Source organism: Amphibalanus amphitrite, unplaced genomic scaffold, assembly GCF_019059575.1.
Source record: "Amphibalanus amphitrite isolate SeventyFive unplaced genomic scaffold, NRLGWU_Aamphi_draft 000315F_arrow, whole genome shotgun sequence".
Taxonomy (NCBI): domain Eukaryota; kingdom Metazoa; phylum Arthropoda; class Thecostraca; order Balanomorpha; family Balanidae; genus Amphibalanus; species Amphibalanus amphitrite.
In genome coordinates this window covers 523,639-545,756 of record NW_024881810.1, presented here as the reverse complement: position 1 = coordinate 545,756, position 22,118 = coordinate 523,639, and the positions used below count along the sequence as shown (strand labels likewise).

The following is a 22,118-nucleotide window of genomic DNA, read 5'->3' as shown; positions in this document are numbered from 1 at the left end:
CAGTTTGAAAGTAGGCCGCACACTGAACTAAACACAATTTCTAACATCGACGTTGACTCGGTTTTCTGAGCTAAAAAGAAATATTGTTTTTCACGCGCGCAGCAACAATGACAAGAAAATAAACATGAATCAAATAAGGCGTGATAAAATAAGAACAAAGACCTCAAAGAAAAGGAAGTACGAACTCGCCACAGCTTCAAGTCTCTTCTCATAGCCTCAAGTCTCTTCTGAAAGCTTCAAGTCTCTGCTATACGTTACATTATACCCTCAGCGGATATCAAGTGGCGTACCGTCTCCAAAAATCGGGCTGAACCCGCTCAGTCGAGTGTGCGCTTTTGTTGGCCGAGCAATCGAGACCGATCTATTAATCGTGCTGCTCGCGCCACATTTGCCGGCAGATCTCAGAGAGCGAGCCCGAGAAATTCGTCTGCCCGGTCGGAAAATCGGCAAACTGTCTGCCGATACGAGGATCAGTATGGCAAAGTTTTCCGGGAGGTGTCTGAACTTCCCGGGGACACGGTCCGGGCAGAACTAATGAGCCCCACGGGACTTAATAAGCCGACGGAAAACAAACACGGCCACTTTGAGGACCGTTTGGCGACAGACAACAAACACGTCTACTTAGCTGCGGACATATGGCAGAGAAGCCATGGCGACAGGCTTGCTTAGTCCACCAGTCTAAGAACATCAAACATAAATCGTCACCACAAAGAGCCGATGCTGCGTCCCGGGCCAAATATAGCCCGGCAAATGGACCGTAAATACCATGTCCGTTGATACCGATTACTGATGGCGTGGCTGACCTGCTGCTGACACGGGGACTACCACGGCCGTCTGGGCCGTGAGAGCTCTGTACCGGGTCGCGCCGTGGCGGACGGGTCCAGCGCTACAGCCTGTCGTTGAGTGCACCAACAATTACTGAAGACACGTATCGCAAGTTCGATGGTGTTTGAGTTCTGGCCTTGACATCATTTCCTAACACATCTATCCTTCCAGCATTCTTTCCTGTCCTCAATGATCTCTGATCAGACTTCTCGCAGCTGTATCTCGTAAGCGCGAATCGCCTGATGTGGCACACCTGATCGCAGCTCCGACCAGCACACCCACGGCCAGCGTGCCTGCTATGATTAACTACCCTCGGCCGTCGCGTCTGGCCGTCTTCCCACGCCTTGTGCACCCTCCTGCCCACCTCCGGACTCTACCTCATCACCCTCCACTCTACCCTTATGCCATCGGGAGTCCCTGGAGGCGGATCGCGCCTCCGTGGAGCAGCGAGACATTTGTCTCTCGCAGCTGCCGTCAGCTCATGATCACACCAAAACGCGTGGGGTGGAGTTCGTAGGGAATGAGCAACAGTCCACGAAACGACGAGCATGAATCGGGAACGATTTGCCTCTCCATCAGTCTGCGAGAGGTGGGACGAGCACAAGGTGGCGAGGATTAGCGAGAAGAGGCGAGCAAAAGACGAGGAAAGACGCGAAAAGGCGAGGAAAGGCGAGGATAAGGCAAGCAAGAGCGTCAAATGGAAAAGAATGGCTTTGATGTGGGCCAAGTTGACCTGAATCGATGCCGCCCACCGCGGGGTGTGTCCCGCCGGTAGTGGGACAATACGGGCGCCCTCAAAGGCACCTCGGACAAAAGCCACGAGGTTACCGCTGCGGTATGGAAATTTAGTCTCGTTTGTTCTAATTTCAATGGCAAGTGGCGAATGGTTCCGTGGCCCTTCTTTTGTGTCCGGTAGAAACTTTGCCGTGCATGACAGGCATAAAGAAATGCAGAAGCAGGTCAACTAACTTCGTTGTAGCATGACCAACTACAGGATACAATTGAATTGATGAATGCTTAACAGTCTGCTAGCCCATCGCCCTTTTAACGATAAACATACAACCTTAGATCACGGTCTTTGTGCGTTTCGACCCCCACTGTCGATCACCCCCGTTCCCGAGATTTCTGGGACCAGTGACAGGCGTTTTCCCATCCATTTCAGATAGCACCCCTATCCACGACACACCAGATGCATAGGGGCCATTCGTCGCACGTCGGCGCGGCGCCTACTACCGGCGCCGGCCGTCCCATGGGTCTGTGACACGCGCTAAATGGCACGCCACCGCGCGGGGCAGACCGCATCAGCGCCCAAATGGAGCCGCAGGTGATGTACGCCTCGCCTGACACTATCTCCGTCATGACTCGTGCGGGTCATTGCATGGCACGTCTGGTGAGGTCGGCACCGCATTTCAGAGCGGGACATAGCGCCTGAGGCAGTGGACGAGGTCAGAGGTCACTGCGACGTGTATAGCAGCTCGAAGCACCTGTGACAGAGGGCGGCCCACAACCAAACCGGCGGGGATCCGCCACATTTGAAGTGCCATCATACCAGGACATGGAACAGCACTCACTAACCCTCCCGCTCCGAGCGACGCGCATTTGAACGCCCTCGCCGTTCGCGTCCCGTGGACGGGTGCGCGTCTGACCCTGAGAGAGCCCGGCCACGGATGTGCCGGGAGTCACGAGACCAGACACAGCTCACGGAGCCTCACGGAGCGTGCCAGACACGCGTCCAGCCCTGGACACCGACGCGGAAGCCAACAGCGCTCGTCAGTAAGTTTGGTAAGATAATGACGGTCCGTTAAAGCGGCAAACTCGTGCTCGGAGCAGCGTCTGTCGGCCGACCGGCTAGTTTACGCCGTGGTTGGCGGCACGAGCTTCGATCTATTTGTGGGCGGCTTGTAACAGGTAATTATGGCCGCACTGATTAGGCGCCAGAACAGGGAGCGGCTTTGTTTCAGAGCGCGCTGATTAGTTTTCTTCTTCTTGGTTTTATCTGCCAGATAGAATGAGGTCTCAAAGCAAGGTGATCTTGTTTTCATTTCACTGATTCGTGGCGGCAGGAGTACCTACTCATTCGTATTCGTAGAAAGGCAAAAATACGCTCACCTTGACAAAAACTGGCCAAGCTGATATAATTTTGCTGAGAGATTCATAATGCCTGCGGTTTCATATTGAAACGGAATACAAAGTCCTTTTTCCAACGTCGTTAATAAGTTCAGCTAATGCTAATGGAACTATAACTAAGAAGCCTTTAGCCGGGTGTAACCCTCAGGGCCGGTCTGAGAACGCCACGTCCCAGGTCATTAGGCTCATTAAGGTCGGGCTTCCGTCGCGCTGATCAGCGGAAGTGGACGGGTTGGACCCCAACCCACAACCGGTGCCCTCGGGCCTCGCGACAAACAAAACAGCCCATTCATGGTCGCAAGAAAACACCACAATGCAGAGAGCATGGTTACCTCTCAATGCGCCGCCGCTGTGTTCTATCCATTCTGCCATAGTGCTAACTTTGCCACTAATTACTCAATACTATTATGCTCTGTATTTAGGGCCTTGTGCTCTGCCACGACCAGAACCATCGCTCTCCCCTTTGACCCGCGCTGGGGAACACAATCCCCACCACCGACCGCCGCGCCCGCGTCCTATTCGCACTAACACTTTGTGTCCACCACTTCAGAGTCCGCCGAGACCCGGCGGGCGCGGGGGTGGCTCGAGCTCGCCCTCCATCCTCTCGAGGGGTCTCTCGGGACTGCCCAGTGCACGCACTCCAGCGTCCCAACGGACCGCAGACGGCGGGACGATCGGGAAAATACCGCATAGGCAACTCTGCCATATACGAGTAAGCATCTGTTCCATCAATAATTCGGAAAACATACTGCTTATTTTAACATTCCTAGGGTTTGAAATTGCGTTCAATTTACTTTTATTCTAATAATCTATGACTTCGCTGTATTATTGCGCATATCTATATTTAATACTTATAGCTTTTGAACGTATGCTAAGGCATTTATATTCTTTATAATATGTACATCACGAATTAAAAGCGCCATAAACTGAAGCAGCCACATGCACCCCGCGTACCGCCAGCTCCTCAGCCGCTGCGCCACTTACGTCTGTGATGACTTTGAGCGTGTGCAGGTAGGCGGCCTCCGTGTGTACCAACTCCCAGATGGCATTCTGCTGCTGGTGCCGCCTCTCCGACAGGGTCTCCGGCGCGTCCACCAGCTCCCGCCAGTCGCTCTCCAGGTTATACAGCTCTGGAATGGAGAGAGGGGAGAGAGCGTGAGAGAGAGAGAGAGAGAGAGAGGGAAGGGAGAGAGAGAGAGAGTGAGTGAGTGAGTGAGTGAGTGAGTGAGTGAGTGAGTGAGTGAGTGAGTGAGTGAGTGAGTGAGTGAGTGAGTGAGTGAGTGAGTGAGAGAGAGAGAGAGAGAGAGAGAGAGAGAGAGAGAGAGAGAGAGAGAGAGAGAGAGAGAGAGAGAGAGAGAGGGGACGCAGAAAGAGAGGTCTGAAGAGAGATAGTTCTTAAAAAACGCGCGCTTGCTGAACTACTAGAAAACAGCACATGCAAAAAAGAGCACCTGAAAAAGTCGGTAGGATTTCGTACTCGGCTTTCTACTCGGCTTTCCGCCTCGCCGTTCTCGGGCCTATTACGCAATATCCAGTCTCTAACACATGATGATGGAAGCTAGCACGACGCTAAGTGCACACCAAAGTGGTCAGCCGTAAGTGCATCAATTAACCGCCAACATGCTTCTTAGCGCCAGTCAGGCAATCACGGTAATGTACAAAACGGGTCTGCGGTAATATAATGGGTGGCGCTGAGAAACGCTTTAGCGCTGCCAGCACTCAACATCATATGAAATCCTACACATCTAACAAAGCCTGCCGTGGCAGCACCAGCAAAAACGGCCCAGCCTCAGACGTGATATGGATAGCTAACGTGACATTTCGCCGGTATTTTCAGCCTACCGTACCGCCGCCGCCGCCGCCACCGCCGCCCCACTCCTCCCCGCCCCCAGCTGTACCTACCTCCCGCCCGGAGCGGCGGGCCCCCACACTGCGCACGAGCGCCCACCGCCTGATTGAATTCCAGTATCCGTCTCGGCCAGCGCCGGATGGGGAGCGTTCGCCAATCCCTGCCCCCGGGGAGCGCGGGCCACAGCTCGCCAGGCCCTCGTCTCTGCCCCTGTCCTTCCCCGCTCCTCCCCAGGGAGACCGGCCGTCTCTGCCCCTCTTCCCCCCAGGTCCTCCCCCAGATGTCCCGGTCAAATGCGCTGCCCAGGGGACCGTGCTGACTGGACAGCCAGTAGCTGGGACCGGCCCCCTGGGTACCGGACGGTATTGGGAAATGGCCGCTGACGGCTCTGGTCGGCAAAAAGCCACGTCGAGAAAAGGTAATGGAAAAGCGGTCATAGCAACATCAGCCTCCTATGGTAAGCATCAAAATACATTGCGCAGAAAATATGGAACGACACTCGATAACAGCAAAGCAAGGATCGCATTCAACGACGCAAATGAAGTACATACATATATAAACTTAAGAAAAATAAAATATTTTCATCAATATAATGCACTGATGGACTACCGAAGGCACCCAGTGACTACCAGAGGGTCACGTTACCACGGACAGAGTATCATATCTGACAGTCACGGAGATACACTGAGAGACACAGGACCACTGACAGACAGACAAACTGACAGACTGTTGTAACTTAGAGTTCGTTTAGTTTAATTCCTGTATTCGAGTGCCTTACATATTCAAGATCAAATTATAACACCACACAGTTTGTGCCGAGAGAACGTTCAAATTTGCTCAGATAAAATATCGCGTTCTCGGCACGTACAGTTAAAACACGGATACCTCTTATGAGGTTAGTGACCTCTGACATAAAAGGTCAGTGACCAACACAACAACTCACACCCCCTAAAATGTGACCCCACTCCGCTTGTGACCTTTATGGCTCCCCTGCTTGAAAACGGAGAGGCCTGCGTACTTCTCGGCCACTTCTAGTGAATATCCTCGTCCGGCCAGAGTATGTAGTAACATCCTGGCCAGAGGACGGGTCTCCATCGCTGTGTCCATCTTCTGCTGTATCTTTCCCTTCTGTGCTCCTTTCAGCGTCATTTGAATGTTCAACAGATGACCCGGCTCCCGAGAGCGTCGTGCCCGTATCAGGGACCCTGTCATCAGTTGGGTTGCTCCTGCTGACCTCTTGTGGTCGCGGTTCAACTGGAACCGATTGTCGTGTCACTGGGCGGGAGGACATCTCGGTTACTCGCTGACGAAGCGGTGAATTGTTCCTCCTTGACTCCGTTTCAGTTCCAAGTATTCGTGTCTCGGATGAGCCTGCTCGTGGATCGGCTGCTCTCGAGGCTGGCTTGCTGGCATGTCCCAGCGGAAGCAGCTGTCCTGCGTGACGGGACCATGTCAGTCCGTCTACTGCCACCTGATAGGACACTGGTCCTGTTCGGCCAATAACATGGCCCTCCTTCCATTTTGGTCCGCCTGCATAGTTGCGTACCAGCACCTTGTCTCCAGACTGGTATTCTGGAAATCTTTTGCTGCCGTTTTCCATCTGTTTCGCCTGTGCATTTAGCACCTTGTCGGCGGGCCTTGGCTTCAGCAGGTCGAGTTTGGTACGCATCACTCTCCCCATCATAGCTTCTGCCGGGGCGACTCCAGTGGTGCTGTGCTGGGTGTTTCGGTACATCATCAGGAACGATGACAGCTGTAGTTCCAGCGGACGGTCATCTCCGCTCAGAAGACATGCTTTGAGCTTCTGCTTGACTGTTTGCACCATTCTTTCAGCCAGTCCGTTAGACTGAGGTCGATATGGTGCGATTCGGATATGTTTTATCCCCAGCTTTGTCATAAACTCTTCAAACTCTCTCGAGGTCAGCTGCGCTCCGTTATCCGTCACAACTTGCACCGGAATTCCCCACCTTGCAAATATCTTGGAGAGCTCACTGATTGTTGCTTCTGCTGTGACTGTCTTCATGGTGACTATCTCTGGCCACTTGGTATGACTGTCTACTACGACTAGGTAATGTTGACCTCTGAAAGGTCCTGCGTAATCCAGATGGATCCGCTCCCACGGGTTCTTCGTATGTTCCCACGGATGTAGAAACACCGCTGGTCTCTCGTTTTGTCCAGCTTGACATCCTGCACAGCCTCTTACAGCTTCTGTCACATCTTCATCGATCTTTGGCCACCAAACATAACTTCGTGCCAACATCTTCATCTTGCTGATGCCTGGGTGGCTGCTATGAAGTTCACTGAGCACCTCGGCTCGCAGATTCTCCGGAACCACGACTCTGTTACCCCAGAGAATACAGCCACAGGTGAGCGACAGTTCACTCCTCTTTGCTTCAAACGGTTGCAGCTCGGATGGGATCCTTTCCGGCCAGCCGCTGAGGAGGTACTGTGCCACCTTTGATAGAACTCTGTCTCGACCAGTGGCCCTCTTGACGTGTTCACAGGTGAGTGGCGCCATCCTGTCCCACTGCTCCAGGAAGCACACTGAAGCTTCATCTGTGATCCTGTCAGTCTCCTCTGCTTCCGGAACTGGCAAACGAGACAAGAAGTCAGCCATGGGAATGTCTGCTGCTTTTCTGTACTCCACATCATAGGTATACTCTGCCAGAATCAACGCCCATCTTTGCATTCGGGCAGCTGCTAGAGCAGGGCCTGGTGTCTTTGGTCCCAGCATCGTTGTCAGTGGCTTGTTATCAGTCACTAATGAGAACTTTCTGCCCCACAGGTACTGGCGGAACCGTTTCACACCGAAGATAACGGCCAGCCCTTCCCGTTCGACCTGGGCATAATTCTTCTCGGCTGTGGATAGGCTTCTGGAGGCAAATCTGACAGGCCTCTCGTTCCCGTCTCCGTCCACCTGCACGAGAACGGCTCCTAAGCCATACGGACTGGCGTCCGTGATCAAACGCACTGGCTTCCGTCCGTCATAATGTGCCAAGACGGGTGCTTGAGTGAGCCTCTTCTTCAGCTCGTTGAAGCTGGCTTCTTCAGTCGCCGTCCATTTCCACTTCTGGCCCTTCTTCAGCAGTCTGTGCAGCGGCGCTGCCACTTTCGACATGGCAGCCACAAATCTGGCGTAGAAGGTCACAGCTCCCAGGAAGCTTCTCAACTCGCCCGTGTTCCGAGGTCTGGGAGCGTCCAACACCGGGGTCACCTTCTCCTTCACTGGTTTCACGCCGTCACCGCTGAGTTCCACTCCAAGATACCGAATCGACTTCATCATGAACTCGCACTTTTTCCTTTTTAGGACGAGCTTCCACTTCTTCAGTCGCTTCAGCGTTTCATTTAACCGCTCTAATGTTTCAGCCTCTGTTGGTCCCGCTACAAGGACGTCATCTTGGAAGCATGTCACTCCTGGAAGGCCTTCAAGCACCTTCTCCATCGTGCTTTGGAATATAGCTGGAGAGGCTGCTATCCCGTATGGTAACCGCTTCATCTTCAGCAGTCCCCTCGGAGTGTTCAGCACCGTCATCATCTGGCTCTCTTCGTCCAGCGTCATCTGCAAATACGCTGTGCTGAGGTCCAACTTGCAGAACAACTTCATATCTGGCAGCTTTGCCAGAATGTCTTCTAAGGTTGGCATTGGATGTTTCGGAACCTCAAGCTGAGGGTTCACAGTGCACTTGTAGTCACCGCAAATCCTGATGCCTCCTCCGGGCTTCGGAACCACCACCAGTGGCGTTCCCCAGTCAGAATATTCGATCTTCTCAGCAATTCCACTGTCTTCCCATTTCTTCAGCTCGCTCTCAACTTGGTCTTGCAGGGCATATGGGACCGTTCTGACTCGCTTGAAAACGGGCTCTGCCGTTTCCTTTAGCCTCAAATGGGCCTTTACGTCAGCCAGTTGTCCTAACTTGTCTTCAAACACATCCTTGTTCTCATTCAGAATCGCTTCGAGTGATAGGCGCTGGCTGCCGTTCTCCGCTACTTGATTGACGTGTTTCCCGGTGGATATCAGTCCGAGCAGCTCCGCCGTTACTCCACTCAGAAGCGAAACTTGGCCGTGGGCCGCGATCAGCCAGCAGCTCTGGACCTCTCTGCCGTTCACCGCCGTTGTCGCCAAGAACTGACCATCCAGCTTCAGAGGGATCTTCGAGCCATACGGCAGCAGACGCCGGTTGGTCTTCACTGTCTTGAAACCGACCAGTGTTTTGAAGTCCTTTCTTGTTATAATATCTGCTGAGGCTCCTGTGTCAACCAAAACCCTCACAGTCTGACCGTTTAGCTGCACTGAGGTCAGTGTGCCACGTCCTTCAGCGCTGCTGCTCTCGGACGTGAACGCAAAGTCGTCGAAATCACTCACTGTCCGATCTGCTTCGACTTCGTCTCTTGTGGCATTCACTCGCCGCTTGTAGCTCGGTCCATCATCTTGGCGGCTTTTGCACATCTTGGCAAAATGGTTCTTGCCTCCGCACTTGTTGCACGTTTTCCCTCTGGTGACTAAACAGTCACTCGCTTTGTGCGAACTCCTTCCGCATCGGTAGCATGGGCCTCGACTCTGTCCGCCTTTTCTGTCGCCGTGTTGGAACGGACTTTTCTGGCCTTTTTCACCGACGACTCGGTAGGCCGACACTCCTTCTTTCTTCGGCTCCTGCTCCGGACTCGGATTGACTTCTTTTGTCAGATTCATCTCTTGAAGTTTCTTTGCCTGTACTCGGACCTGCAGAAACGACTCCCACATTTTGATTGCATCTTCTGCCGTCAGGTGCTGTGCCTCAAGCATTCTGACTTGCAGCGAAGAGTGCGGACACCGTGAGATTATCATATCACGAATGAGCTCAGTTTTCTGCTCCCGAGTAAAGTCACACTTCTCTGCCTGTTTCTTCAAGCGCCCCACAAAATCTCTAATATTTTCATCTCGGTCCATCATGGTCATGTTGTGGAATATGTTCCTTTCGTACAGAGTTCGGACCTGGGGTTTAAGAATACGTCTCAGCTTTGCTTTGGTGCGTTCATAGTCATTTGGCAGTGCTGAATCGGATTCAATTTCAGCCATATCCTTTAGTTTCTGTTGGATGTCAGTGCCCAGTAAATGAAGCAGCAGTGCTCTCTTCCGAGTCACTTCTTCTATGCCTAAAGCACACAGGTACACTTCAAATCCATCTAGCCATATATCGAAGTCTTCACCTTCATGGAACTTCTCTGGAGTGCTGAGACTGAGCGCCATATTTACTTGCTGTGGCCTGTTCCGGGTCCACAGTGATATCCACAATTATATGCAACAGTCGCGACTCAGTTCACCGTTCAACCTCACTCCAACTCAATCAAACGTCTGTTAAGTTACTTTGCACCAAGCTTCTCTCAAATAAAAATTATCATGATAACACTCGATATCTGACGTTACGTTACTCTACTTAATTAGTATCTCATCCTTGTCGCCATTATGTTGTAACTTAGAGTTCGTTTAGTTTAATTCCTGTATTCGAGTGCCTTACATATTCAAGATCAAATTATAACACCACACAGTTTGTGCCGAGAGAACGTTCAAATTTGCTCAGATAAAATATCGCGTTCTCGGCACGTACAGTTAAAACACGGATACCTCTTATGAGGTTAGTGACCTCTGACATAAAAGGTCAGTGACCAACACAACACAGACACTGACAGACACAGGGCGGCGACTCACCCTCCTCCTCCGCGGCGTCGCCGTCAAAGTTGACCAGGTAAGGCAAGCGCGGGATGCCGTGTGTGCTGTAGTTGTCCAAACACTGGATCATCTGGTCCATGCGGGCAGCACTCGGCTCCTGGAGGGAAGAAAAGGTCCGTAGTGAGTACAGGGTGGAAAGTAATTACGCGAACATACTTTTTCGTCTTCTAGTAATGAAAAAAACGGCGGTGACATAAACAATATATGTTTTACTTTATCCTTATCTAGTTGCGATGCATTGACATAGGCGTTCCGGCATGATTTACATCAGCATGTGAAGATCTGTTGGCCAAAGCTCAGCCCACACCTTATGGAGCTGTCCAGTGAGGTAATCGGTATTGGTGGCTCCTTGCAGCTTTTAGACGGTCTCCTGAGGAGTCATCTGGAGATTTTTAATCGAATTGAGGCCCAGGCGTTTCCCAGATCAGCTTTTGTATGTCCTGAAGAAAAACAGGTTCTCACAGCACCAGTATTGCGTTTTGTTGGCCGTGAAAGTAAGGATTTCACCAATCACGAAGAGCAGTTTCTTTGCGTCAGGCACAAAAGTGCGCTCAGTCATATTGCCCCTTTCGTTGCACGGTGGATTAGACTGAGACACTCGTCTTGGAGGATGTTCCACCGGTTGTATACTTTATTTTTAGTGACCTTTTTAGCGCTACACGCAATTCTGACACCACCCGGGGGCTCGTGACCCACTGATGTGTTCCTTTGCCGGATGTTTGAAGGTTGGGACGGACGGGACATAGGACGCAACAGCAGCCCTCAGAGCAGTTGTTCTGCAGGTTTGACGGATGAAACAGTTTCACAGATGTCTCACCCAACCACAAATCCAGCTGCCTGTCCTCCTCTGTCCATCTTTGATTGTCTTTGAAAAGCTTCAATTAACAATTCTGCTGTTAATTCGTGAATTTTGGTCATCCCGAGGGTTTGTACGACTTAATTTTCGAATTTTTGCGTATTAATGTGCGAATCGTGATATCCTAGATCGGGTACCCGGCCAGAGTAAGCTATTTTGCCAGTTTTCGGGTCGACTGGCGTCGTTTTGTCGCCGACATGGTGACCACCCGCCCGGCGGCAGAATTCGCCGAGGGGTTGCTGCCGCGGACGGCTTTGCTTTTTAAGTCCTCTCAAGTGTTATTATGTTTAAAAAAAACGTATAATTGTGCAATGCTGGTGCTGAGACCGCTACGAATCCCCTCTCCGCCAATCCAGCGAAAATAATCATAAACGCTTTCCCTGGCAGCTCCAAATTGAGCTCTTTGCCCATTTCGGTCTTGTGCAGCGTATGGTGTCTGCACCATTTTAAGTCGAGAGGTGTTTAAGACCTTCCAGGTCATTGTTCAAAGTTGGGTCACTTTTGGTAGATGAGGCGACAACAAACACGACCAATTATGTTCCATGACAGCCCGTACTCATAATAATGCTCCACTGACGGTCAAAATTGTAAGAAAATACATGTTCGCGTAATTACTTTCCACCCTGTAGCACTATGCTAACCGTTGAAATACAACTGGTTTGATTTTTGACATTGCTGAAGCCGTAAGAACAATAATCATCCTCAATCTTAAGCTTATCACAGCAGCCAAGGGATCAGTCTGTTAAAGGGTTACAAAGAGCGCCCAGCAGTAGCTCAAAGAGAGCGTGCGTCTCAACAAAGTCCATTGGCGCAAGGCATATTTACGTTGCATTGCTACTTTATGCATCGCGATTAAGTGTAGCTATCTGCTTATAAGGGCCTGGCGCCGGCGAGTAGCCTCAATCCCTTAAAAAAGCAAGGCACATCCCGTGAAATTGAGGGATTTCAAAAGGCGAAAGTTCCATCTTTAAATCCGCGATCATCTCATTGGTCGTTTGCCCTCAGCCATTGGGAGTCTCTCATATTCGGAGGTCAAAGCGAGCCTCTGAAGCCGGCAGTAAACAGGCGACTAATTTCACGGGCTATTAACCACGGCTCGATTGAGCGCTGCTCTCGTCAATTTCCACCGGACGGCGATAAATATCAATACTTCACAGGAGCGAAAAACACAGCACACGGTTCAATAAGGCTATGATAAAATTATTTACGAGTGGCTGCGATAACTTTCCTAATAACCTTGATCAAATAACACAATAAAAATAACATATGATCTCATCTGTGAATATTAGAACTGCCAAAATGAAATAAGTAAAGCTTGGTCTGCAACCTGAAAAATAAGCGTAGCTTTCGACTGGAAATTATAATATGAAAGCACTATCCGACTTTCGAAATGCATCACATCTCGCAAAAAGTCTACTGAGATCTAAAACACTATTTTCGCACAGGTTGTCTTTGAAAATTCACCATTCGAACAAAAAGTTACTCGGAGAAGAAGATACGCCGCACTTAAGTGGCCAATCAAAAGAATCCTGGTTGCGGCACTCATTGACGTCTCGACTTATCGTATTGAGTACTAAACGTTTTATAAGTCCACAACCTGGCCCGCTTCCATTTCCGCTATCAGAATCGCAGGTCAGGTCGTCGGCCCCTCCTAGCTGGCGCTCGCTCCGTAAAAACATCGCCCTTCCATTTCACCCCGGGACCGGCGGCGCACATAGCGACTTCGGCGTCACCGATTGACTCAACAACATTTCCACCTCCGACAGCAATTTGGAAACAAATCAGGGCCTTTCAGTCGGCAGGCGGTCGCTCGGAAAGTGCTGCATACTGAGCGCCTGGGCTCGGGGAGGGTGTGAGCTGGGGCGCCGCTCACTGCCGCCACCCGCCTCAGTAACGTAAATCCCTCGGACGGGTCGTCTTACCGCTCGGACACCAGAAGACGTGGCGGCTAAACAAGGGATTGTCGTATCAGCGGCGTGATCACAGCGCCGACAGCAGCGGGAACGATCGGGATTTCCAGGCCTTGGGCTTTATGGCCGGTTTGTTTTTGTTTTCGTGTTTTGTCTTGACGCTGTTATGCCGTTTAGGTATGAAATATCGATAAATTTACTTTTATATTTTTTCGTATAGCTAGACTTAGCCGTAATTAATTCGACAGCGTTATGACCGTGACGACTTTTTTGTATAAAATGTCGAACTCGGCAGCAACGAAGCCCGGTAAACAAAGCCTATCGCTGTCTAAAAATACGCAGTCTATGTCTGAGCTTATATTTTATCTAACACTCACAACAAAGGCTAAGGGAAAAGCCCCGAGAACACACCCGAGACCATGCAATATTTTACATTTTTCATTGATCTGTATATCCCCACACCATCCCCGCCCCTAGACTGACCTCTGCGACCAACCCCACTCGTGCTGCCCCTGACTGACCTTCATTGAGCTGTTACTGAAGATGCCACTCCAGCGCGTATGCTGTTTGCTGGTCTTGTTGACCTTCAGGGAGCCCTCAGAGGAACCGGGCGCGGGTCCGTCCCCTGAGGAGGTCTCCTCGGCACTGTTCATCAGCTTGGTCACCATACCGCGGTAACTCTGACGAGAGGACACGGCCGCATGTCAGAGGTCACGGGTCGGGTCACAGGTCACCCGGGGTCAGGTGACAGGGAAGGTCACAGGAGGACAAAACGGCAACGGATGGTGGTTAGTACCAAGTGGGTATGTGATAGAATACGAGATAGGTTAGTGTAGCGAGATATACGAGATAGCTCGTATGATAGCTTAGTATGACATCAAAACACCACCCAAATCAACCACTTCTTCATTTTATCGCTAGTAGATACACACTTAAGATACTAAAACAGATACCGAAGACGCCACTAACATGACCTATCTTCATTTATCTTCAATCGGCTGCTGTGAGCGCTACTGTTCCTCTCATTACTGACGTCAAAGTGGCAGCATTACTCGTTACTCACCCCTGAGGACTTGCGCGTAGGTGCTGACGAGTGGCTGGAGGACGACTTTGACCTCACCGGACTCTTGCTGTCGTGATCACGAACTGTGGAACAAACAAACATTGTCTCAGGATGCGGCAACAAATAGGAATCGAGCCCGATAACACCGGATCAAGAGCTAGAGGCAGTCGAAGACTGCAATCAATAACAATATTATACTCAACAGGCACTTCGTTATCGCGGCTAACGAGACAACAAACATAAACACACTCTCTCTCAGACTATGTAGTTCTGAAGTTCGGCAAAAGGCACCAGACATTGTCGAGCACATACTTCAGAAGTCCGACAAACATACTGACGAATGACGAAGCGGAAATGGCTGTTACGTTGCAGGGCGAAGAGCATGCCAGCCCTACACAAAAATGGTTATAAGAAGGAAATGTAATTCGCTTTTTATGCATTGCAGTTTAGAGAAACTGTTCCAAACCAAAGTTTCCCAGACTTTGTTTGAGTACGGATATGAGCAACTTTTCAGCGATTGCAGACGCCGCCGAGTAGACGGTTACCCTGGCGACGTTCCTGGATCCGCCGCCGTCTGCGATAACTGCTGTCACGCCGCCGGCATGGCAACGACATTCAAACAGGCTAAATCAGTATTATTTGCATCTTACACCAGACTTTAAACAAAATAGTACCTGCACCAGTTGAGTCTTTTCTCTTGTATGTACTTCAAAATCTCGTCAACTCTAGACGAAATCATGCATGCTGTCGGCGTTCAACATATGCACAAAACGCAACAAACACAATCCCCCTCTTCCACTGCCGTTCACCCCTCCGGCCGATGTTCCCGTGGCCCTGCCGCCGTTTCAGTCCCTCACCTTTGATGCGCAGGTGTTTTCCGCCGAGCCAGTAGGTCTCTGTGGTGAGCAGCGGCAGCGGCGTGCGCCCGTTCTCCAGGTACACGCTAATCGAGTCGATGTCGATCCGATGCTGCTCACACACCTGGCTCAGCGCCTCCCTGAGAACACCGCCGGCGCGGTCAGAGGCGCCGCCACCCAGACCAGACGTTTGGAGTAGCGGCAGGCGAAAATAGACCGGTCCTCATATTTCTGGCGCAGAGATCCGCTTGTAAGCTGTTACTGGACATGCTATATTCGAACGATGCTGCGCAGTTGTGTGCGTTTGATAGCACGCCTTTTTGAAACGTGTGTTGCACAAAGAGTGGATTAATCCAATTGGCTTATTACTAAGTGCAGCAATAGTAACAGTGAATTGAGCGTAGAGGATATTTTGCATAATCGGACACCCAACAATGCCGAACGTTACAACCTGCATTCATCGACTCTAAACCCATGATCAACGTGCTGATGTTTGTCAAACTTTCCATTCATTACAATTTCGTAACATTAGAAATGCATTAGCAGAAGTAACATTATTTACGAGTGTCATATTTCCAAAGACGGACCATAAAGGAAGCATCATAAAATCAATCTATATAACTGCTGGTAAGTTACGAGCCATCAATTTGGAGAGCATTTCGGGGCTGCCGGGTTCCCGCGCCGGACCAAACGGGCCTCGAGACAATACTGAGCACGGCCATTATAGACACTGGCACAGCGAACAGTCAAACATCAATAATCGAAGGGCTTTCTCAGAAGCACCCCGCTCGGAGCCCGCAGAGCTCAGTGGGAGTCGAAAACCAAGGGAGAGCACATTCACGGACCATCTTCTTCTGCGTGAGCCACGCAGAAGAAGATGTAGTGTAACAGGGAGGACAAAATGAAAAGGTTAAAGGTAGACGAATAAAAATGAATGCAACAGAGAGAAAAATGAAGAAAGAGCCGGTAACCCATGATCGGTTCAGCGCTAGACATTATTTTCACCGTGGCTAGCCCAAGTGTACCACGGTACTGCGCAGCGTCTGCTGTTTCCAGCTCATTCGTCACCGTTCAGCAATTTTTCAGTGTGCGCCTGGCACCAGCGCGGCCCCATTTCAGCACCAACCATTAACTGTCGCCCGACATTATCAACAAAAGGACTCGCGCGGCGTCGTGTTTGAGCGGCCAGCGGGGCCACTCCCGACAATTCTATTTGGTGCCGCCAACACGGACCGTGACGCTGATACTGACGTTAGCTGTCGCGCCGGTTCTCCACACAACTCACCTGAGGACAGTGCCTTTGACGGCAGAGACGAACTCTTCAGGAACCTCTTCCGACGAATTGACGTCGAAGCTGACGCTGAAGCACTCCGAACTGACCACCTGAGTGACAGAAGAGACGACCGTCACATCTCTAGACGAGGGTAACGTGACACAGAGAGAGGGAGATCTCCAGCCAGTGCGCACAGGTCCACTCACACTCAGCGAGCCACCCGGGAACACTGTCCATCTGCACAAACGATAGTCACATCAGCGCCAGTCGCATGTTTCAGAGCTGGATAAAAAGCTGTAATGTTACATCATAACTAGCTGCTGTGAGATCAATGAGCGGCCACATCTGTGTGAGTCATAGCGAGGCGACGGGACAGTGACGCTGTCAATTCAACACAGTGTGACACAGAGCGAGGTACTGCCGAGCATAACAGAACAACGGAGTAATTAGGGCAAACACGGTTCATTACGAAACATCGTTGTCCACTTTAAGATTACACGAGTGATGAAGTCGGCCGTTATCAGGCGTGAAGTAGCTGCTCAGCGTTCGGGTTTCAAACTCAACTAGCACATTCAGTTTATTGTTAGCCGACACAACGGAGCGACGACTAAAAATCAACACAGCCTTGGTTACTTTCTCATCATACCCTCTCCGTCCCATACCGAGCTCTCAAACCAGTTACCCTTACGAGGTTCCACAATTGGCTGGCCCTCATACACCACCGCTTTAACGCCCACAACTCTCTTCCCGCCACTAGCCTACTTCCCGCCTCATTTCCGCGTTTCTTATGACCGTTACCATCTCCTTCAGCCCTCACAGGCCGCCACCGGCCAGTGTCAGTCCTCAGTCACTCTCCATCAGTCCTCACTCCTCAGTCACTCTCCATCAGTCCTCAGTCACTCTCCATCAGTCCTCAGTCTCTCTCCATCAGTCCTCAGTCTCAGTCCCTCTCCATCAGTCCTCAGTCCCTCTCCATAGATAGCGCCGCCGAGTGTCGGGCCACGGCCACCTGTCCGAGATCAGAGCAGCAGCCCGGCGACATCTGGCCGCTGGGTGGGGCTCGTGACAAGCCCCAGGTCGGCCATAAAACCGCGCCCGAAACAGACGCCGGCCGGCCGTCGGCGGCGTTTATAGGGCGCGTCGGGTCCCCGAGAGCCGGCGAGTCATTCCGAGTCAATTCGAGGCAGCAGGTCGCCGCTGCAAGGCTGGGATCGCGCCGTCAATCTCCGACAAACGCAGGGTGAGCGGGTCCCCGTTCAGGTAATATGCCATCGCTCGCGCGCGGCCACTCTCGGCGGCAGATTTATACCGCATCGGGACCCCGTTGAAATCGAGACCGTGATTGGAGGCGATTTAATCGGAACAAGAAGCAGCATCTCATGCTCGGCAATCTCCGTTTACGTGCGTACGATTTAAGGACATAAGCAATAGACATCCTCGGGCAAGTCACAGCTCTGAAATATTGAGAAGCGCAGCAGACATCACCAATGCCTCCAAAACGCAAGTATTTTCCTTTTCACTCAGTTCCACACTGTGCCGAGGAAAATCCGTCTTTGTTATTTTTTTTTTTATCATATCCATCGACCTTCGGTCTGAGCATGTAGTGCCGAGCTCTCGCATCCATTGCGTCTAGATGCCACATTTTCAGGTGCGGCACTCCGCGGTCCATCAGTGATGTCTCCGACCATATCACCCATCCCTCAGCGGCCATTTGCAGTGTGTGACATGATTTTGGCGGAGATCAGAGTAAGGTAGCGGAGGAGGCGCGGCAGCCGAGGTGGCGGAGGAGGCGGGAATCGAGGGGGCGGCGGCGGGAGTCCGAGTCTGAGTCTGAGTCAGAGCAGGCGGCGGAGTCGGAAGCGGTGGTGGAGGCGGAGGCATTCCGCCACGGTGCGATGATTACACTCCATCGTCAGGAGAAGATGGCGGCTCCGTGCCCCTGTCCTCTCCGGATGTAATGACGGCTCTCAGAGGCGGTAAAAAGGCAGCGGCCACCCACAAGGCTAGTCCTTACGGAGAAGGTTCTGTTTTTGGAAGGCAGCGGCTCAACGATGAAAAAAGAAGATTGATAATGCGGTAAAAATCAAGGAAAAACAAAACAAAAATAAAAATAAAAACGTCGCACATCGTTATTGGGCATTACCTAAAACAATGCACTAGGAAAGACACGAAGATCATTTATCTTAACCTGAAAGTGCTAAATAAATACCAAGCGGGTTTCTCTATAAAAAACCTTGTCGAACTAATTTATCTTTTAAAGCAATGCTAAACGCATTAAATTCAGTGATTGCAGACCGTTGGCAACGAATCAGTCATCATCAGAAGCCCTAAAATCAAACAAAACGCTCAGCTCGAGCCACCGCTTTGAACAGGCCCCAGCAACGCAGCGGCCGATTGCCGGTACGAAGAGTTTCAAACCAATATCCCAGAAAACAGAGCTAGAGTATGTAAAACCAAGTGGCGTAGGACAATATTCTCCTTGACGACACGCCTGGGCCGCCGACAGCAGTTGGAGCGTCGGCGGCCGTGCCACGTATTGCACATCTGCCGATAGCTCTGCCGTCCCACACCTGCGGTTCAGTCAGCTGAATCGGGTCGTTTCTGAGGCGTTCGAGGCGCTCAAACGGCCGTGTTTGTGCCGCTAAAACGGCGACAATCGCAGCGCTTCTGAGGCGTTCGCGGCGCGTCGTCTAGCGCCAGAGCGAGTCCAAAGGAGCCCAATTTCAGCGGCCGAGTCGGCTCGTTCAGGTAACCAGACCCCAGTCGCGGACGGAGATTTCTGTCGTTCGTTTGGAGTCTGTCACCTGCAGCCGCCGACTTGCTCCTCTTTCCTATCCAATCCCAGCCACTTCAGCGGAAACAGGTCTCCGCGGTCGGCGCGCGACGCTCTTCAGTGACGGAGGCGAGCCGTGTGGTCGAGGAGAGTCGCTAAAATATGGCGGCCTTGAGGCGTAAACAGGCCTCTCGGAAGCGCTATGAATATAGATGGAGATGGCGTCCGACCTCCCGTCGGACGGGAGAGCTAGACGGCAGAGAATGGTCGGGAGCCGGGACCGGCCGAGCGGCCGCCGCCGCGGGCCACATTGATCTGCATTGGCCATACCGTATGATTGATTACCACCGCGATGGGGTGCTTTGTATTCAAAATGAAAAGACGTAAATGCGCGCTGATTCGTGCACAACAGCTCTCATTTAGGAAAGAAACTCATCACACATTAAGCCATTAAATACATTACATTTATGTACCCATTAAATACATGAACGTAATGAAAACATAAATCAGAAGACCCACACTACATATTTTTGCAAATGAATATTGATACAAATATCTGATAAGTTCTTTCCACCAACGGTGATTTAGTAGGCATTACGTAAGTGCATTAGGCAAGTGCATAATTACGCTAAAAATCATTAAGATCATAAATATCCTAGCCAGCCCCCCAAAAAGGAAAACGACACAAAGCATTGTTATTCCCTGACAGCGCTCTGTCGACGTTGCCACCTCCATCCGACCCCGGCATAGGTCATCAGAGCCGGCACCGCGGCACGGCAAGCCGAAACGAGCCGGTAGCGGGGTGCAATGGGCGCCTCTCGTGATAGACCGCCACTGATTACTCACCGGCTCAGCACAGGACGCGCCGCTCCGCTGCCGAAAGGCCGCATCGTGTGTCCGACCCTCACGTGTCCGTCACGTGCGCCGTGACGTCACACTACTGACTGTGACGTCACGACCCTTGTAGCAGCCGTGATGATTATTTCGAGTCATCCTTAACAGTTTTTTATGGGAGATGAAATTAATTGTTTTGAGATTTCACATTTTTCGACCTCGGCTGGTCGTTTTCCCACACTAATTTCCATCGGTTTTTCGTAGATCATTTCTTTTCGCTCACAGCCAGTGTCTTCAATTTTCCCTTAAATTAAAATCCCGCCGGATTTCTCCGTCCCGTTAATTCCCGTCCTCACCCTGATCTCATCCTACCCCACCATCCAGCAGTCTCATCGACCAGGTGGACGCGCTCTCTAGTTCTGGATCGGTGCCCAGAGCCGCTGACGAACCGCCGAGGACGGTGTGTGCCTAGCCTTCCCTCCGCTCCTCCCCTCCCACTCCCCCTCCCTCCCCCTGGGGTCGGTCAGTAGGCTGATGACCCGTCGGATCAGGGAGCCCAGGTCGGAATGAAATGCCGCCATGGGGTAATGGATATGTCGATTACCGATTGTCAGCCAGCTATTGAGAACATTGCGACGGCTAGTAGGTTTGCTGTCTGTTTAGAGCGAACAACTGGCATGTACAGGGTACCAACATCAATTAGATTTATACCTGACCACCTAGACGACGGTAAAACTCGTGCAGGCCTCTACAGAGCCATTTTAAACTTAAGTTACATTCGTGATCGACGTCTAAATTGATACGAGGGAGTAAAGAAAAACAAAACGCAACCCCTACCTCATTCTGACTTTTGCTCCCCGATCCCTCTTGCCACCCACCCACATCGGCCATCCCGCCCTCAGGTGACCTCGGTTTTCGGGTCGATACCTCCCACCAGCACTCTCCTTATTGTGAGCGATACCTCCCACTAGCACTCACCTTATTGTGGGCGGCCAGCTTCTTCCTGCGCATGCCGCCGCTCTCGTGCAGCCGACCGGGGGTGTCCGGCTCCGAGAGTCGGTCACCGTCCTCCTGGTGCACCAGCATCGCCGGGTCGAGCGTGTCGATATGCGTCAGACTGCGCGACCGGCCCTGCTGGGGAGCAAGAATTACAGGGGTCAGATTTCGGGGGACGGTAAGAGGGAGATTGCTGTTGGGGAGATAAAGAGAGGGCGAGAGAAAAGATGGGAAGAGGAGGAAAAGGACAGAGAAGAGAAAGAGAGCATCATCTAGGTGGAATTACGTTTAGTTTTCCTCACTGTAATAAGTGGGGAAATGTTCATCGAATTACGTGAGCTTAGTCATATAGCACATTAAGATCTGCTGCTATAGCTGCAATATATTACAATTATAACGTGCAAGAACAATTACATGAGTTCATTATTAACCCGCGCCCCGTTGGGCTCTGCCGAGCAACGCGCCCCGTTGGGGGGGGGCCATTTTGGCCCCCCCCCTAAGATCTCGAGAACCACGCAACGTAGCGACAAGCGGCAAACGGTGTTGGATAGCCCTATCAGGGAACTACCTTGTGACCCAATTTTATTGACCTAGGTCAAACCGATGACGTCACAGGTCAGGTCAAAGTTCCAATTTTCACCGTTTACAGGCATTTCAAGAAATGCGTTGTAAAATCGAGTAAAATGCATTTCATTGAAAATCATCGATGGGGAAATGTTCTTCAAACACATATTTTGCTAGTTGAGGTCACTGATACCAGGTCAGGTCACTGAGGTCAGGTCACTGGAGGGTCACAATATGAAAGTGTCGTGTGATACATGTTTTATGGTCCATTTTACATGACAAATGCGATTATGTGGGTCAGGCAGCCTTTGGGGCCAGCTTAGGTCACGTTTTGGTCAAGGTCAGGTCAAGGTCAGGTCAAGGTCAGGTCAAATAAGGTCAAATTTCAAAGTTGATATTTTTGCATAAAATGGGTATCGAATCGATGCAGCTCGTCACGGGGAGTTCAATGGTGGTCTTTGTTTTGCCGTACGAGGTCTAGAAT

General features: G+C 51.3%; 1 protein-coding gene across 9 annotated transcripts in view; it reads right to left on the bottom strand.

The window, feature by feature from the left end:
* Positions 1-22,118, bottom strand: part of LOC122388267 (pleckstrin homology domain-containing family G member 5-like) — a 227,965-nt gene that overhangs the window by 23,917 nt on the left and 181,930 nt on the right. For 6 of the 9 annotated variants that reach the window (XM_043379187.1, XM_043379189.1, XM_043379185.1 and 3 more), the window contains 7 exons: positions 21,053-21,208; positions 16,480-16,577; positions 15,195-15,334; positions 14,338-14,420; positions 13,796-13,954; positions 10,488-10,605; positions 3,937-4,082 (listed from right to left, as the gene is read on the bottom strand). In XM_043379187.1, the coding sequence (XP_043235122.1) occupies positions 3,937-4,082; positions 10,488-10,605; positions 13,796-13,954; positions 14,338-14,420; positions 15,195-15,334; positions 16,480-16,577; positions 21,053-21,208 (900 nt within the window). The remainder of the gene's footprint in view (positions 1-3,936; positions 4,083-10,487; positions 10,606-13,795; positions 13,955-14,337; positions 14,421-15,194; positions 15,335-16,479; positions 16,578-21,052; positions 21,209-22,118) is intronic. The other 3 variants (XM_043379186.1, XM_043379192.1, XM_043379184.1) reach the window with 1 other exon arrangement.